Source organism: Tachyglossus aculeatus, chromosome 21 (genome assembly GCF_015852505.1).
Source record: "Tachyglossus aculeatus isolate mTacAcu1 chromosome 21, mTacAcu1.pri, whole genome shotgun sequence".
NCBI classification, from domain to species: domain Eukaryota; kingdom Metazoa; phylum Chordata; class Mammalia; order Monotremata; family Tachyglossidae; genus Tachyglossus; species Tachyglossus aculeatus.
In genome coordinates, this window is record NC_052086.1 from 42,438,403 (window position 1) to 42,455,821 (window position 17,419).

General features: G+C 49.3%; 1 protein-coding gene across 2 annotated transcripts in view; it reads left to right on the forward strand.

The window, feature by feature from the left end:
* The first annotated feature begins 1,703 nt into the window (after positions 1 to 1,703).
* Positions 1,704 to 17,419, forward strand: part of MED13L (mediator complex subunit 13L) — a 421,642-nt gene continuing 405,926 nt past the window's right edge. For both annotated transcript variants that reach the window (XM_038762515.1, XM_038762516.1), the window contains exon 1: positions 1,704 to 1,810. In XM_038762515.1, coding sequence (XP_038618443.1) covers positions 1,739 to 1,810 — 72 coding nt within the window. In that variant the 5' untranslated portion in view covers positions 1,704 to 1,738. The remainder of the gene's footprint in view (positions 1,811 to 17,419) is intronic.

Here is a 17,419-nt window from a genome sequence, read left to right on the forward strand (position 1 = left end):
CCTCTTCCCTCCCTCCTCCTCCCCCTCTTCCTTCCCTCCTCCTCCCCCTCTTCCTTCCCTCCTCCTCTTCTCTCTCTCCTCCTCTCCCTTCCCTCCCCCTCCTCTCCCTTCCCTCCCCCTCCTCTCTCTTCCCTCCTCCCCTTCTCTCTCTCTCCCTCCTCTCTCTCCTCCTCCCCCCCTCCCTTCCCTCCTCCCTCTCCCTCCTCCTCCTCTCCCTTCCCTCCTCCTCTTCTCCCTCCCCTCTTCCTTCCCTCCTCCTCCCCCTCTTCCTTCCCTCCTCCTCCCCCTCTTCCTTCCCTCCTCCTCCTCCTCCTCCTCCTCCTCTCCCTTCCCTCCTCCTCCTCTCTCTTTCCTCCTCCCTCTCCCTCCTCCCTCTCCTCTCTCTTCCCGCCTCCCTCTCCCTCCTCCCTCTCCTCTCTCTTCCCTCCTCCCCCTTCTCTCTGTCCTCCTCTTCTCCCTTCCCTTCTCCCTCTCCTCCTCCCCTCCTCTCCCTTCCCTCCTCTTCTTCTCCCTCCTCCCCTCCTCTTCCGTCCCTCCTCCTCTTCTCCCTCCCCTCCTCTCCCTTCCCTCCTCTTCTTCTCCCTCCTTCCCTCCTCTCCCTTCCCTCCTCCTCTCCTCCCTCCCCTCCTCCTCTCCCTCCCCTCCTCTCCTCCTCCTCCCCCGTTCCTTTCTCCCTCCCCCCTTCCCTCCTCCTCCTCCTCCTCCGCCTCCCCCTCCCTCCCCCTCCCCCGGCTCCTCCCGGCTCGGGCGGGGCCGGCCCCGTCCCACGTGTGGGTGCGCGGGCCAATGGCGGGGCCCGAGGGGGGCCCCGGGGGGGACGGGACGGACGGAGGGAGGGAAAGAGAGAGAGACGGAGAGAGGAGAGGGACGGAGGGAGGGAAGGGGGACCGGCGGCGGGGCGGGGCCCGGGGGCCGAGGGGCGGGGCGCGGGGGCCCGCCATTGCTGACTGTCCGTCCGTCCGTCCGTCCGTCCGTCCGCCCGCCTGTCTGTCTGTCATTAGCCAGACAGCCAGCCAGGCAGGCAGGCACAGGGGGCCGGGACCCGCCGACCGACAGACCGACAGACCGGCCCGGAGGAGGAGGAAGAGGAGGAGGCGGCGGCGGCGGCCCATCCCGCCCGCCCGCCCGCCCGCCTCTAGGCTCGGCCCCGGGGAGCGGCCCCAGCAGCAGCAGGAGGAGGAGGAGGAGGAGGAGGAGGAGGAGCACCGGGAGGAGGAGGAGGAGGAGGAGGAGAAGGAGGCGGTGTTGCTGTTGCTGCCGCTGCTGCCGCTGCTTCTATTGCTGCTTCTACTGCTGCTGCTGCGGCGGCGGCGGCGGCGTTGGCGCGTCCGGGGTCTGGTTTGCGGCCCGCACCCACCGCCCACGGGCCTTCCCCGTCGCCGCCGCCTCCTCCTCCTCCTCCCGCTCCCCCTCCCGCTCCTCCTCCCGCTCCTCCCGCTCCTCCCGGTGCCGGTCGCGTTGGGCAGGACGGTCCGGGGCGGCGTCGTCGTCCCCCCGGCCTGCGCCCGGGTCGGGGCCCCCGAGGAGGAGAAGGAGCAGCAGCAGCGGCAGCAGCAGGGGCGGCCTCGGTCCCCTCGGCCCTCCTCCTCCTCCTCGCCCTCCTCCTCCTCCTCGCCCTCCTCCTCCTCCTCGCCCTCCTCCTCCCCGTCCCCGCCGTCCCCCGGCCGGGGCCTGGTCCCGGTGCCGGGGCCGTGCCGGACATGCCCCGCCGCGGCGGCCGGGGGTCTCGCCGACGACCATGACGGCGGCCGCCAACTGGGTGGCGAACGGGGCCAGCCTGGAGGACTGCCACTCCAACCTCTTCTCCCTGGTGGGTCCCCACCGCGGGCACCGGCCGCCGGCCGCCGGCCGCCGGGCGCGGGCCAAGGGGGCAAGGCCGCTGGCTCGGGGGCTGGGGCCTTGCCCTGCCCTCCCCTCCCCTCCCCTCCGTTCTTTCTTCCCTTTCCCTCCCCCTTCCTTTCCTTCCCCCTTCTCTTTCCCATACCTTTCTCTCCCTTTCCCCTTCCCCCTTCCTTTCCCTCCCCCTTCCCTTTCCCCTTCCTTTCCTTCCCCCTTCCTTTCCTTCCCCCTTCCCTTTCCCCTTCCTTTCCTTCCCCCTTCCTTTCCTTCCCCCTTCCTTTCCTTCCCCTTTCCTTTCCTTCCCCCTTCCCTTTCCCCTTCCTTTCCTTTCCCCTTCCTTTCCTTCCCCCTTCCCTTTCCCCTTCCTTTCCTTCCCCTTTCCTTTCCTTCCCCCTTCCCTTTCCCCTTCCTTTCCTTTCCCCTTCCTTTCCTTCCCCCTTCCCTTTCCCCTTCCTTTCCTTCCCCTTTCCTTTCCTTCCCCCTTCCCTTTCCCCTTCCTTTCCTTTCCTCTTCCTTTCCTTCCCCCTTCCCTTTCCCCTTCCTTTCCTTCCCACTTCCTTTCCTTCCCCCTTCCTTTCCTTCCCCCTTCCTTTCCTTCCCCCTTCCTTTCCTTCCCCCTTTCCTTTCCTTCCCCCTTTCCTTTCCTTCCCCCTTTCCTTTCCCCTACCTTTCCTTCCCCCTTCTTCCCTTTCCTCTTCCCTTTCCCTTTCCCCTTCCTTTCCTTCCCCCTTCCCTTTCCCTCCCTCTTTCTTTTCCCCTTTCCCTTCTTTCCTTCCCCTTCCCTGCCCTTCTTCCTTCTTTCCTTTCCTTCCCCCTTCCCTTTCCTTTCCCCTTTCCCTTCTCCATTCCTTCCCCCTCCCCCCTTCCCTTCCCCCTTCCCTCTCCTCTGTTCTCCCTGCCCTCGGGGGCGAACGGGTGTGTGTGTGTGTTTGGGGGTGGGTCCTCACCCCCTCTTCCCCTGGCCCCCGTGTAGGAGCGTCTGTTTGTGTGTATGATTGTGTGTGTGTATGATTATGTGTGTGTATCCGTGCCCCCTTTTCCCCTCGCTCCTGTGTGTGTATGATTGTGTGTGTGTGTATGGTTATGTGTATGTATCCATGCCCCCTCTTCCCCTAGCTCCTGTATGTGCATGATTATGTGTGTGTATCCGTGCCCCCTCTTCTTCGCCCCTGTGTATGTGTTTGTGTGAGTATGATTATGTGTGTATCTGTGCCCCCTCTTCTCTTCGCCCCTGCATGTGTGTGTGTGTATGATTGTGTGTGTATATATCCGTGCCCCCTCTTCCCCTCGCTCCTGTGTGTGCATGATTGTGTGTGTGTATGATTATGTATGTGTATGATTGTGTGTGTATCCGTGTCCCCTCTTCTTTTCGCCCGTTTTTGTGTATGTATCCTTGCCCCCTCTTCCCCTTGCTTCTCTGTTGGTATCATTACGTGTGTGTATCCGTGCCCCCTCTTCTCCTCGCCCCCCCCCCCCGTGTGTGTGTCTGCACCCCCTCTTTCCCAGGGCCCCATGTGGGAGGGTCTGGGTGTGGGATTGTGTATGTCTGCACCCCCTCTTCTCCAGGGCCCTGGTGGGGGAGGGTCTCTACTTCTTGGCTTTCATCCAGGGTTCATTTTGCTGCTGAACAGAAATCTTTGCGGGGAGGGGCTCCCTGCAACCCTGTCCACCCTCCTGGGCAAGCGTCAAGGCAACAGATTCGGTGTCACACACTTGCCGCGCTGGCCACGAGTGGCATTCCACACCTGCCCCCGTCCCCCAAGGGGGAAAGCCCCCCAGATCTGCGCGAAGCCGCCTCTTGGCCCGACGACTCCTCCCGCCTTTCCTGGCTTTGGGCTGCTCCCGAAACCGTCTGTTTTCTTGTTTTTGTTTTGTGTTTTCTTCCCCCCCCCCCCCGCCCTTCAACTTTCATAATGACAAATGCCTCGTCACTCAGAAACGGTTCTCGGAGTCCGGCGGCGGCTCCTGGGTCCTTGAGGTTGGAAATACCCACCCCTGGGTAGCGCCCGGCGTTCACTACACAGCTCACGTTAGTGAAGCCATCGCACCGGTTAGACGGGAGGCGGCGGGGCGGGGAAGAGGACGAGGAGGCCTCTTGTTGCAAACAGTTTTCCCCGCCGCCACCACCCGAAATCCACAGGAAAAAAGCAACCCGCCGGTTGGCTCGGTACCATCTCTTTTACGTCCCATCATCTCCCCTTTGGCAATGGACAACTTTTACTCCGTACGCTGATCGCCCGGCTTAAGCCCGGGGACGGCCACGTTTAGGGAGCCGCGACCCCGGAATGGAAAGCGTCCGTCGATGAGAAACCAGTCCCGGGAAAAGCGGTTATTTTCCCACCGGCGGCGGTGACGTTTGGTGGTAAATGTCACCTTGGCTCTTTATTGAGCCGCATCCCCCCGAAGCTCGCGTCTGGGCGAAGAATTGCAGGGCGGGATCTGGAACTGCCTGCCGTCGCACGTGCAGCTAGGCGGAAGCGTGTTTAAATATTGGAAGAGCTGGGGAGGGATGAGGCCGGTTGGAAGGGTGAAGAGCGAATCCGTTCCAAATTAGTTCCCTTCTTTCGGGTACGTCGAAGGAAACGCCTTCGACGCGTCGGATATCTTTCGGGATGGCGAGTTTACGCGCTAGGTAGACGTTCGTCTTCATCCGCTTCTCCCCGGGCGAAACAGAGAAGTGCGGAAGGTAGGGTGAGTAAAGGCGGGCTCCGAGAGCCGTCCCGAGCGATGCCGATTTCAGTTTCGGGAAAGGTTAGGACAACGCTTCTCCGGATCCATTGGAAATCTAGCCCCGAAGGTAGGCCCCAGAAGGGCGGGTTGGGCCGCCGGATATCCCGTCTGCCCAAACCTTCGGAGGCAGATGTGGGCTTTAAAAGAAATGCGAAATATTTTAGGCGTAAACAGTCTTCTCTCGAATAAGGGAATGTCAGAGGCGTTTGGTTCGCCCAGCTTGAGACGGTAACGGAGGGGCCGGGGCACGTTTATGCGTTTCGTCAGGAGAGGCTTAATGCTGCCGGAGGATGGATAGCCTTTTTTTCTTTTTTTTAGCGGGGATATTTAGCGGACCCGTAAGGAGAGCGTTGAGGACAGAGTGACGGAGGAGATGGGAACGAGAGTGTTCCGGTTTGGTATCGGTGACCGAAATGACACGTTCTCAGGGAGTTAAGAAGGCCCACGTCACTGGATAGCGATCCGGGCACGCTGCAGGATGTCTCGCTGGTGGTTAGTGACAGCTTTAGTGAGTGTGGTGTTTGTAGTTACCTTTTAGGTAGTGGGTTTTTGTGTTTCTTTTTTAATTTCTTGGAGCGTGTTTCAGAAGAGCCAGACTTTCGGCCAGGCTGGCCATTTAGAATAGTGATCTCTCTTGTGAGGAGCTATTCGATTGTTTGCCTTCCTTTCATACCGCGTCCTTTTCTGAAACATAATGAAACAATTATAGCAGCGGAGATATTATCGTCAGATGCTTGCTTCGTCCTTTTTCAGAGAGCTGTTTTTCAGAGGCAAGTAGTACGTTTAAAGGGTGACGAGTAAGGAATTTAAGCTTCTGGATTTTTTGTTTTTTTGTCTTTTAATCTCCACACTTTACACTCGGGTTATTGTGATCTCTGAGCTGGAGGGAACAGATGATTGATTTCCACGTCTTCCTCTGTGGTGTACGTAGCTGCCGTATAAATACAGACCAAGCGGCTCCCCGTGCCATCCGAAGTCATTTCGGGACAAAATTTCTCTCATCTGTAGACCGACGGCGGGAATAATAAAATTTTATTAGGGATCAGTTGAAATGCAAGTGTTGATTTTATAGCGTGGCCTCGGCGATGGCAGAAATAGCGTTAGATAATTGAAGTCTTGCACTTGTAGAATTGGAAGCACGTTGCCCAAAATGCAGGCGTCCCAAATCGTCATCCGCAAACGGGTGGCATGCGGATGGACGCAAGTTGAAATCCAGAATCTAAGAGGCTGGGAGAGCATTTCCATTTTCATCGCTCCCCCTACACAGACGTATCCCTCTTCTCCCGCCTACCGACGTGCTTTCTCTTCCCTCCGCCCCCCTATCCGGAACCTAGTAGTCGAGCGTAAGAGCTTAGAGAAGCAGCATTGTGTAGCGGCTAGAGCCCGGGCTTGTGAGTCACCAGGTCACGGGTTCTAATTCTGGCTCGTCTGCTGTGTGACCTTGGGTAAGTCACTTGACTTCTCTGGGCCTCAGTGACCTCATCTGTGAAATGGGGGTTGGGACGGCGAGCCTCGTGCGGGACGGGGACCGTGTCCAACCCGGTTTGCTTATATGAGAAGCAGCGTGGCTCGATGGAAAGAGCCCGGGCTTGGGAGTCAGAGGTCATGGGTTCAGATCCCGGCTCTGCCAATTGTCCGCTGTGTGGCTGACTTTGGGCAAGTCACTTAACTTCTCTGTGCCTCAGTTCCCTCATCTGTAAAATGGGGATTAAGACTGTGAGCCCCACGTGGGACAACCTGATCACCTTATATCCTCCCCAGCACTTAGAACAGTACATCGTACATAGTAAGCGGTTAACAAATGCCATCATTAATATTATTATTATATCTGCCCCAGCGGTCAGTACAGTGCCTGGCATTCAGTAAGCACTTAATACCACAATTATTATTATAAGGGGTGTGCAGAGAAGGGGGCCATGCAATTTATTGACATCGTCCAGGTGTCAGGTTGTAACACACAAGCACCGAGAATAGAAAATTAAGGTTCTCGCCGCCCGTGGTAAATCCGCCCACATTTCTTGACTAAAAGGTGTGCGGTAATGGCCGAGCCAAAATTTATTGTGAAATGTGGGCGGGTTAAGACTGCTACCGGGGCTTTAACTATTTTATACCCCCCCCCCCCCCCACTTGCGTGTTGCAGCGTGTCCCGCTGTAGAGTTTTGCAACTAATTTCCTCAGTCCCCTCGAATTCTCCCCCTCCCCCTGCAGTCTATTTAAAAACGTTTTTATATATGATAATGATAATATTAAGTGCTTACTATGTGCCAGGTACTGTACTAAGCGCTGGGGTGGATACAGGCAAATCGGATTGGATGTAGTCCCCGTCCCACGTGGGGCTCCCAGTGTCAATCCCCATTTGACAGATGAGGAAAACTGAGGCCCAGAGAAGTGAAGTGGCTTGTCCAAGGTCACCCAGCAGACAAGCGACTCAGCTGGGATTAGAACCCGTGACCTTCTGGCTCCCGGACTACGCCGTGCCGTGGGTAATTCTCAGGGGCCGCGCTTTAAGATGGCTAGCTCTCATTCATTCATTCATTCAGTCGTATTTATTGAGTGCTTACTGTGTGCAGGGCACTGTACTAAGCGCTTGGGAAGTCCAAGTTGGCAACATATAGAGACGGTCCCTACCGAACAGCAGGCTCACAGTCTAGAAGGGGGAGACGGAGAACAAAACAAAGCATATTAACAAACTAAAATAAATAGAATAAATATGTATAAATAAAATAGAGTAATAAATTCATTCATTCATTCAATCGTATTTATTGAGCGCTTACTGTGTGCAGAGCACTGTAGTAAGCGCTTGGGAAGTACAAGTTGGCAACATATAGAGACGGTCCCTACCTAACAGCGGGCTCACAGTCTAGAAGGGGAAAACAGAGAACAAAACAAAACATATTAACAAAATTAAATAAATAGAATAAATATGTACTGCATCCTGAAGCGCACGCTTGTATGTGCTGTCGTGACTCAGTTTACTAGAGCCGTGCCGGCACACCTGTGCGTGAAAACCTTGGCAGTGGGGGTGCCCACAGCGTCGTCGTTCCCCTGGACTTGCCCTGCTACCCCTTCCGCAGATTTAGGTAGGAGCACCCACTTGCTCGAACGTAGTCGGAAGGGTCAAAAAATCAGGAGTCAATCAGTCGATCCACCCGGCCAATGCGGCCAACGTGGGCCTTTTTAATCCGGTTTGAAGGGCGGCCCTTTGAAATCCCAACGGGGAGACGGGTGACCTGATTTCCCAGTGGCTTCACCACAGACCCCAGTTTTACCCTGTTTGCTGAGAATCAACTTTTTGAATCTGAGTAATTGAACAAAGCAAACATTTCCTCTTGTGCTCCGGTTACAGGCCACGCGGGAAGCTTTCGGGATAATTTGTTTCTGACCCGCTGTTGAAAAAATAAACAGGAAGTATTTGCAAGACAAAACCTTTCTTTTTTTTTTTCTCATAAGTTCCCAGTTGAAACTTTGAAACGGATCTGCCTTTGACTCGAGACCAATTTCGGCTAAAATCAAAAGGAATAGTTTCTGGAAAAAGGGAATGTTTTCCGCCGTTTTGTCATCTTTCATTCCTTCCTTCATTCGTTCATTGTATCGATTGAATTCATCTTCACAGATATACATAACGTCACGATCTGTGAAGTATGACATATTTTGATGGTGGGCCCAAGCTGTTCCCCCACCTTTCCCCCAAACTAGTTTAGACTCCAGGTAGGAAAAGTAACATTTTACAAATCCCGTAGATGTGTTCTATTTAGCACCACCTGGTTGATAGCCCATCACATTCCAATATTTATATATTTTTTAATAAGCAGTAATTGCCATATTATTAACCTCTCGCTGGTAGTAAATATTTTAAAGTACTCAGTAGACAGCAATTGAAGTGTCATAATCCAGCAGTTTACCGGAGGGTCTTTAAAAAGCCATTTGTTAGCCGCCAAGATCCCGAACTTGGTGGGGGGGCCAGGTGGGGAGGCACAGCCTTTTGAAGAGGTTCATTTTAGGAGGTCTTCAGGCGGGAAGTGGGAATGGATTGATGAATTTAGCATCTTCACTTGACTTCACCTGGAAATTCTCCCCTTCCAAAACGGGAGGAGATGGTTAATTTACCTAAAATAGATGTGGAGACTGGAACTTCGTCATCTTCCCGCTTAAAAAAGAAACAGCTTAATGCAAGTGAAGTGATCCAAATCATATTACGACTAGGAGTGGTTGTTAATGAGCAATAAGTTAAAGGAAATAGTCTGTCACTTCCTATGGCCCAATCGTTATTCTGCTCTCTACAGCTTTTTAAAGCGCCTGATACAAAACGTGAACAAACTGTGGATTCCTAGTTGGGCTAAAGATTTTAGAAGAACATAGAGAGGCAAGACTTTAAATCTTATTTTTTTTAAATGGCATTTATTAAGCACTTACTATGTGCAAAGCACTGTTCTAAGCGCTGGGGAGGTTACAAGGTGATCAGGTTGTCCCAAGGGGGCTCACAGTCTTACTCCCCATTTTACAGATGAGGTAACTGAGGCCCAGAGAAGTTAAGTGACTTGCCCAAAGTCACACAGCTGATGGTGGAGCCAGGGTTCAATATTTCAATATTTTTAGATGCTAATGGACCCTTTCTTTTTCTGTCTCTCTGTCTCTCTCTCCCTCTTTCTCTCTTCCATGATATTTTTAAGCACTTGTGCCAGGCACCGTTTTAAGAGCTGGGGTAGATACAAGATAATCAGATTGGACCTAGTCCCTGTCCCACATGGTGCTCACAGTCTTAATCCCCATTTACAGATGAGGGAACTGAGGCCCAGAGAAGTGAAGTGACTTGGCCAAGGTCACACATCAGACAAGCGGCAGAGCTGGGATTAGAACCCATGACCTTCTGTCTCCCAGGCCCGGGCTGTTTATACTGGACCGTGCTGCTTGCTTTCTGACTAAATGTCTGTCTTTTTCTCTCTCTTTCTCTCTCTCTTTCTTACTCTCTGTGTCTTTCTCTCCCTGTCTCCCCCGACCCCCATCTTACTAGTAGATACAATATTTGCAAACTATAGTAGTTTAAGGCTCGAGACCAGATTAAAATATTTGTGGAAGTGTTCTCTATGGTCATGGCAACAGAAAATATCACTTCAAGCATCCAATTTCTACCTTTTAATTAGCCGTGTCTTTGTGGCGGAACTGTTTTCACCTGCGGGTTGGTCTATTTGTTCCCGATTCATTGGTGACATCCAGTGAGTGAGACGATTCAGAGAAATGTCAAATAGTTGTCTGTCTTGGGCCCATTTTCCAGAATGGAAGAAAAGCAATGAAAGTCTGTTCAGCACTGCTTTTATCTGTTTAACCAAAGGATCGTTTTGTTTTATCGGTGGTGTTCACTAAGCGTTTACTGGGTGCCGGGCACTGTACTAAGCACTGGGGTCGATCGAAGATAACCAGGTTGGACGCAGTCCGGGTCCCACGTGCGGCTTAGCCTTAGTTCCCATTTTACGGATGAGGTAGCTGAGGCCCAGAGAAGTGAATTGATTTGTCCCAGGTCACCCAGCAGACAAATTGCAGAGCCGGAATTAGGACCGTCTCCATATGTTGCCAACTTGTACTTCCTGAGCGCTTGGTGCAGTGCTTTGCACACAGTGGATGCTCAATAAATATGATTGAATGAATGAGTGAATATTTTGTTTTGTTGTCTGTCTTCCCCCCTAGACTGTGAGCTCGTTGTTGGGTAGGGACGGTCTCTATATGTTGCCGACTTGTACTTCCCAAGCGCTTAGTGCAGTGCTATGCACACAGTAAGCGCTCAATAAATACGATTGAATGAATGAATGACCCGGAGTCCTCTGACTCTCAGGACCGGGCTCTTTCCTTTGGGCCACGCTGCTTCTCGTTTGTTTAATATGTGATATATGCCAAACTGCTTTAAAAGTGATTTGGGTTGTAGAGTGTTGGCCAACAGTTTTCGTATTTAGACAACTTTAAGCATCCCTGTTTTGGGGAATTACATTTTAACATGGAAAAATGAGGTAATTATATAGCCGAAAATTTTTTGTTTCAAACGTCTTATTTTTAGGCTCACCAGTTCTGCATCTCTGACATTTGTAACATGTTATTAGGTTTTTTTCTCTTCACCAAAAAGAACAAAACAAAACACGAAAAACCCAACCAAAATAAAAAACCCAAAGCATTTTCACGCTCTTGAAGAATCACATCTCTAAGCTCACATTCAGATTTTGATTTATTGGGGGGGGAGGGAAAAAGAGTTTTTCAGTGTTTATTTGAATGTTTTGAAGTTGTTAGCTTTGCCCTTATGATAAAAGTCACTGCACTACAAAAGAGAGAGGATATATCATTAATCTTTACTAATATTAGCCTTAAATGAAGAATTAAGAAGTGGAGTGCCAAGGTAGAGACTCCGTGCACCACCTCTAATAGAAACCCTAAATTTTTGGAATAATGGATGTTTGTGCTATTTTTCTTTTGGGGAATCTCACCTCAGCATTATTGCTGTATTCTTGTTTTGGTTGATAGCTTTGAAGCCTGTTACGTAATTTTAAATGTGCAGTCGTGCTCTGTTTTTCTTTTGGTTCCTCTCCTGGGTTTTGACCCTGTTTCTAGAATCATCCGTATTGGGGATTAGAAGCTGGAGCTAAACATTCACCTAAAATGGAGGAAAACAGGGCTTATTACTAATTGCTCTCTCCACCCATGAAGGGACTTACCATTGCTTTTATAAAAACTCAGTCCCTCTCTGAAAACACGCGACCAATTCCGTTTTCACCGTAGTCTTTGATTTTGCCAATTTGAGTCCAAAATTTTAGGTTATCTATTAGACGTGGTGCAGGGCATCTCTACCTTGGCACTCCACTTGATGTTTTTGAATTTTGTTTTTCTTAACGGTATTTGTTAAGCACTTACTATGTGCCAAGCCCTGTACTTAGCGCTGGGGTAGAGAAAAGGTGGGACACAGTCTCTGTCCCGCATGGGGCTTCCAGCCTAAATGATTACACCAATCCTTCTAAATGAACTGGTGGTGAAATCATATTTTTAAAAAAAAACAACAAATAAAACTTTGACACAGTGAAAAGGCTTTGAGGTTTAGTTGGCAGCTGTCTATCTTGCTTCATTTGCAGCACAGTCAAATTTGTTTAGGGTGAAATAGTGATCCAGGGGTTATTTCTTTAAATTGTATCAATATTTCACTGATTGCGGTCTGCCTCTATGCCAGAGCCCAATCACGAGCTCATTCATTCATTGTCATATTTATTGAGTGCTTACTGTGTGCAGAACACTTGGGAGAGTACAAACACAACAATAAATAGACACAGTCCCTTGTTTGATGTAAAACTTTTATTAAACCTTTTTAGTTCCAGTCATTAGGTTCTAATATGGATCTATTTTTAACAATTGCTCTTTTCAGCCAGATTTATTTCAAGAAGCAATTCTACATTGAAAAAATTTAATAGTGCTTTGCACAAAGCAAGCACTCAATAAAAGCAATTGAATGAACGGTTGGATGAGTAACGTCGGCAGGCAGTTTAAGAAGGTAAACGGTGTTCTTTTGGCGGGGACGAACTGTTTTGTGACATCGTGTGCGTAGGCTTGACGAGAGAAGGTGATCAGAGGCTGTTTGCACCCAGCTATTTGAAATTCACTGAAATCAATCAATTGGGGTTGATTATTCACTCACTCAGTCGTATTTATTGAGCACTTACTGTGTGCAGAGCACTGTACTAAGTGCTTGGGAAGTACAAATCGGCAACATATAGAGACGGTCCTTACCCAACAGTGGGCTCACAGTCTAGAAGGGGGGAGACAGACAAAAAAATTAAACAAATAGGTAGGTGTCACTACCATCAGAATAAATAGAATCATAGCTATATACACATCATTAATAAAATAGAGTAAATATGTACAAATAAAATAGAGTAATAAATCTGTATAAATATATACAAGTGCTGTGGGGAGGGGAAGAGGGTAGGGTGGAGGGTGGGAGGGGAGGAGGAGAGGAAAAAATGGGGGGGCTCATTCAGGGAAGGCGTCCTGGAGGAGGTGAGCTCTCAGTAGGGCTTTGAAGGGAGGAAGAGAGCTAGTTTGGCTAGTTTGATTATTGTACGCCTACTGTGTGCATACACTGTACTGAGCGCTTAAGAAGCTTTAATACAGTGCTCTGCACACAGTAAGCGCTCACTAAATACGATTGATTGATTTATTCAAGCAACGGTCCGTCGATGTTCATTGAGCACTTGCCATGTGCAGACCACAGCACTGAACGGTGGGGAGCATATCCAAAATGGAATTAATAATAGTAATAATAATGGCATTTATTAAGTGCTCACTATGTGCAAAGCACTGTTCTAAGCGCTGGGGAAGTTACAAGGTGACCAAGTTGTCCCACGGGAGGCTCACGGTCTTAATCCCCATTTTACAGATGAGGTAACTGAGGCGCAGAGAAGGGAACTGACTTGCCCGAAGTCACACAGCTGACAAGTGGCGGAGCAGGGATTAGAACCCATGATTTCTGACTCCCAAGCCCGGGCTCTTTTTGCTGAGCCACGCTGCTTCTCAATTGATAGACGCATTCCCTGCCCACAGTCAATCAATCAATCAATCATATTTATTGAGCGCTTACTGTGTGCAGAGCACTGTACTAAGCGCTTGAGAAGTACAAGTTGGCAACATATAGAGATGGTCCCTACCCAACAGTGGGTTCACAGTCTAGAAGGGGGAGCTTCCAATCTAGAGGAACGAGCTTTCAGCGTAGAAATCCTAGTTTTCAGCCTTCCTCCCTTCCCCATCGCCCCCCCCGCCCTCCCCCTTTCCCCTCCCTGCAGCACTTGTATATATTTGTACATATTTATTACTCTGTTTTATTTGTACATATTTAGTACTCTATTAATTTTATTAATGATGTGTATATAGCTATAATTCTATTTATTCTGACGGTATCGACACCTGTCTACTTGTTTTGTCGTCTGTCTCCCCCTTGTAGACTGTGAGCCCGTTGTTGGGTAGGGACCGTCTCTATATGTCGCCTATTTGTACTTCGCAAGCGCTTAGTACATTGCTCTGCACGCAGTAAGTGCTCAACAAATATGATTGAAGGAATTAATGGAGTAAAGCTTAACATTCGAGCGAGGGATTTTTCCACCTAGTGCGCCGTCATTGTGTCGTTGAAGACTTCCAAAAGGAGTAACGTGTTTTGGGGAAGTATTCTGGGGTTTGGAGAGATTTCCAGAAGGTCTCCTAAATAAGAAACAGGTGAACGTGGGGGAGCAAGTCGCATTGTAATTTTAGGGCCAGCCGTTATCGTGTTGGAGACGTTTAGAGGTCTTCGGACATTTTCTTGGAGAGAAGTTTTTACTTTGGCAGTCGGCGTGGCTGGATGTTGTTTTAAGACTGCAAGCCCCATGCGGGACAAGACTGTGTCCAAATGAATTATCTTCTATCCACCCCAGCTCTTAGAACATTGCTTGATGCATAGTAAGCGCCTACGAAGTCACCGTAGTTATTATAATTATCACTCGGAAACTGGAAATCATCGAGCAACTCGTGGAAGTGGAAAATTTATTTTAGAATAGTAGGATTAAGGTTTAAACCCAAGTGTGCATCCGCTTGCCTCGGAGACAATTATTTGAAATATTTGCTTTCTCCTGGGCCTAGCTTTTGTAATACCAAAAGGAATGTCAGTTGTACTCCTGGTTTTTCCAACCGTACTTGTTCTTTAAAGTCTTTTGGGTACATACCTTTCATATGTTGAATTGCTTTCCAAATAGGTAGTTCTTGATGAAAATAAAGTCTTGAGAAGGATTGTGGAAAAGCTTTCTGCAAAGAGGGAGGGCTTTCACAGAGAAGTAGCGTGGTTTAGTGGAAAGAACCCCGGCTTGGTAGTCAGATGACATGGGTTCTAATCCCGGCTCCGCCACTTGTCTGCTATAATAATAATAATGATAATATTTATAAAGTGTTTACTATGTGCCAAGTGCAGTTCTAAGCGCTGGGGGGGTTACAAGGTGATCAGGTTGTCCCACGGGGGGCTCACAGTCTTAATCCCCATTTTACAGATGAGGTAACTGAGGCACAAAGAAGTGACTTGGCCAAAGTCACACAGCTGACAAGCGGTGGAGCCAGGATTTGAACCCCTGACCTCTGACTCCAAAGCCCGTGCTCTTTCCACTGAGCCACGCTGCCGTGTGACCTTGGGAAAGCCTCTCTTTACCTCATCTGTATAATGAGGATTAAGACCTGTGACCCCCAAGTGGAACAACCTGATGACCCTGTATCTACCCCAGTGCTTAGAACAGTGCTTGGCACATAGTAAGCGCTTAACAAATACCATCATCATCCTGTCCTTAGATCAATGGGGGCGGGGCTCCGCCATCCTGCAATGGAATGGAAATCCAACGAAATGGATTTTCTGTGGATATTTTAAATCCTCTCTCAGATCGTTTCACGTTTAAATCTAGGAACTGCTGTTTAGTCAGCTTCTGACAATAATAATAATAAAATAATAATAATAATAATAATAATAATAATAATAATAATAATAATAATAATAAATGATACGGGTTTTAGCTCGCGTTGCCATAGGGGCCAACCTGGGTTGAACCAGAAAAGCTGATAGATGATAGTGTCAGGTTTGGTTTGGCCAAGAGTTTTCTGCTCCTCATACAAAGGTCACTTTAAGGTGCTGTCTGACATAAGCGCTTAGTACAGTGCTCTGCACACAGTAAGCACTCAATAAATACGATTGATGATGATGATGTATTTGTCTTGCTAAGATGTACACCCCCAGGGATCTCAGATAGCAGCAGTAATAGTAGCATTCAACCATTCAATCATATTTATTGAGCACTCACTGTGTGCAGAGCACTGTACTAAGAGTATTCGAGAAGCAGCGTGGCTCAATAGAAAAAGCACGGGCTTTGGAGTCAGAGGTCATGGGTTCAAATCCTGGCTCCACCACTTGTCAGCTGTGTGACTTTGGGCAAGTCACTTCACTTCTCTGTGCCTCAGTTACCTCATCTGTAAAATGGGGATTAAAACTGTGAGCCCCCCGTGGGACAACCTGATCACCTTGTAATCTCTCCAGCGCTTAGAACAATGCTTTGCACATAGTAAGCACTTTAATAAATGCCATCATTATTATTGTTATTACTAAGCGAGCAGCAACCATAAAAGCAGCGTCAGCAGCCATGGTAGTAGCAGAGAAGCACCATGGCGTGGAGGATAGACTGTGGACCTGACTGTCAGAAGGTCACGGGTTCAAATCCTGACCCCGCCACTTGTCTGCTGTGTGACCTCGGACAGGTCACTTCATGTACAGTGCCTGGCATGTGGTAAGCGCTTAACAAATGCTATAATTATTGTTTTTTGTGCCTCAGTGACCTCATCTGGATAATGGGGATTGAGACTGTGACTCCTACATGGGGTAGGGACTGTGTCCAACTGAATTTGCTTGTATCCACCCCAGCGCTTAGTACAATGCCTAGCACAGAGCGTTGAACAACTACCATCATTCTTAGCAGTAGTAGTAGGAGTAGCAGCAGCATCTCAGTACAGTGCTCTGCGCACAGTAGGTACTCAATAAATAACATTGATGATGGTAAGCTTTTTGTGGGCAGGGAATGTGTCTGCCAACTCTGTCACATTCTCCCCAGTGCTTAATACAGTGCTCTGCGTGTGACAGTAGTAGTAGCATATGAGAAGAAAGAGTGGAAAGAGCCCAGGCTTGGGAGTCAGAGGTCATGGGTTCAAATCCCAGCTCCTCCACTTGTCAGCTGTGTGGCTTTGGGCAAGTCACTTCACTTCTCTGGGCCTCAGTTACCTCATCTGTAAAATGGGGATTAAGACTGTGAGCCGTAGGACACCCTGATCACCTTGTATCCGCCCCAGCGCTTAGAACAGTGCTTTGCACATAGTAAGTGCTTAACAAATGCCATTATTATTATTAGCAGCTGCAGAAGCAGCTTAGTACAGTGCTCTGCACTCAGTAAGCGTTTAATTAATGGGAATGAATGAATATTTAAGCACATACTTTGTGCCGAGCACTGCACTAAGCACTGGGGTAGATCACAGTCAGGTTCCACATGGGGCTCACAGTCTTAAGTCGGGGGGAGAACAGGTATTGCATCCCCATTTTGCAGATGAGGGAACTGAGGTATGTGGAGGAGCTAGAATCACACCTCAGGCCCTCTGATTCCCAGGCTCTTGTCCTTTTCCACTAGGCCAGAAATGGGAGAGTACTTAGTGCTTTGCACATAGTAAGCACTTAATAAATACTATCATTATTATTAAAAAGGGGAGGAGAACGGGATGAAAACCCCTCACCCTGGGTCCGTCTTCCCGTGGTGTAATGTCTAGAGCCCAGGCCTAGAAGTCAGAAGGTCTTGGGTTCTAATCCCTGCTCTGCCACTTGTCTGCCACATGACCTTGGACAAGTCAGTTCACTTTTCTGGGCCTCAGTTTCCTCACCTGGAAAATGGGAATTGAGACTCCTAGGAGGCCTTCCCAGACTGAGCTCCCTCCTTCCTCTCCCCCTATTCCCCTTCCCCATTCCCCTGCCTTACCCCCTTCCTTTCCTCACAGCACCTGCATATATGTTTGTGCATATTTATTACTCTATTTTACTTGTACATATTCTATTTATTTTATTTGGTTAATATGTTTTGTTTTGTTGTCTGTCTTCCCCTTCTAGACTGTGAGCCCGCTGTTGGGTAGGGACCATCTCTATTTGTTGCAAACTTGTACTTCCCAAGTGCTTAGTACAGTGCTCTGCACACAGTAAGTGCTCAATAAATACGATTGAATGAATGAATGAATGACTGTGAGTCCCTGATGTTCATTTAGCTTTAATTCTATTTGTTCTGACGACTTG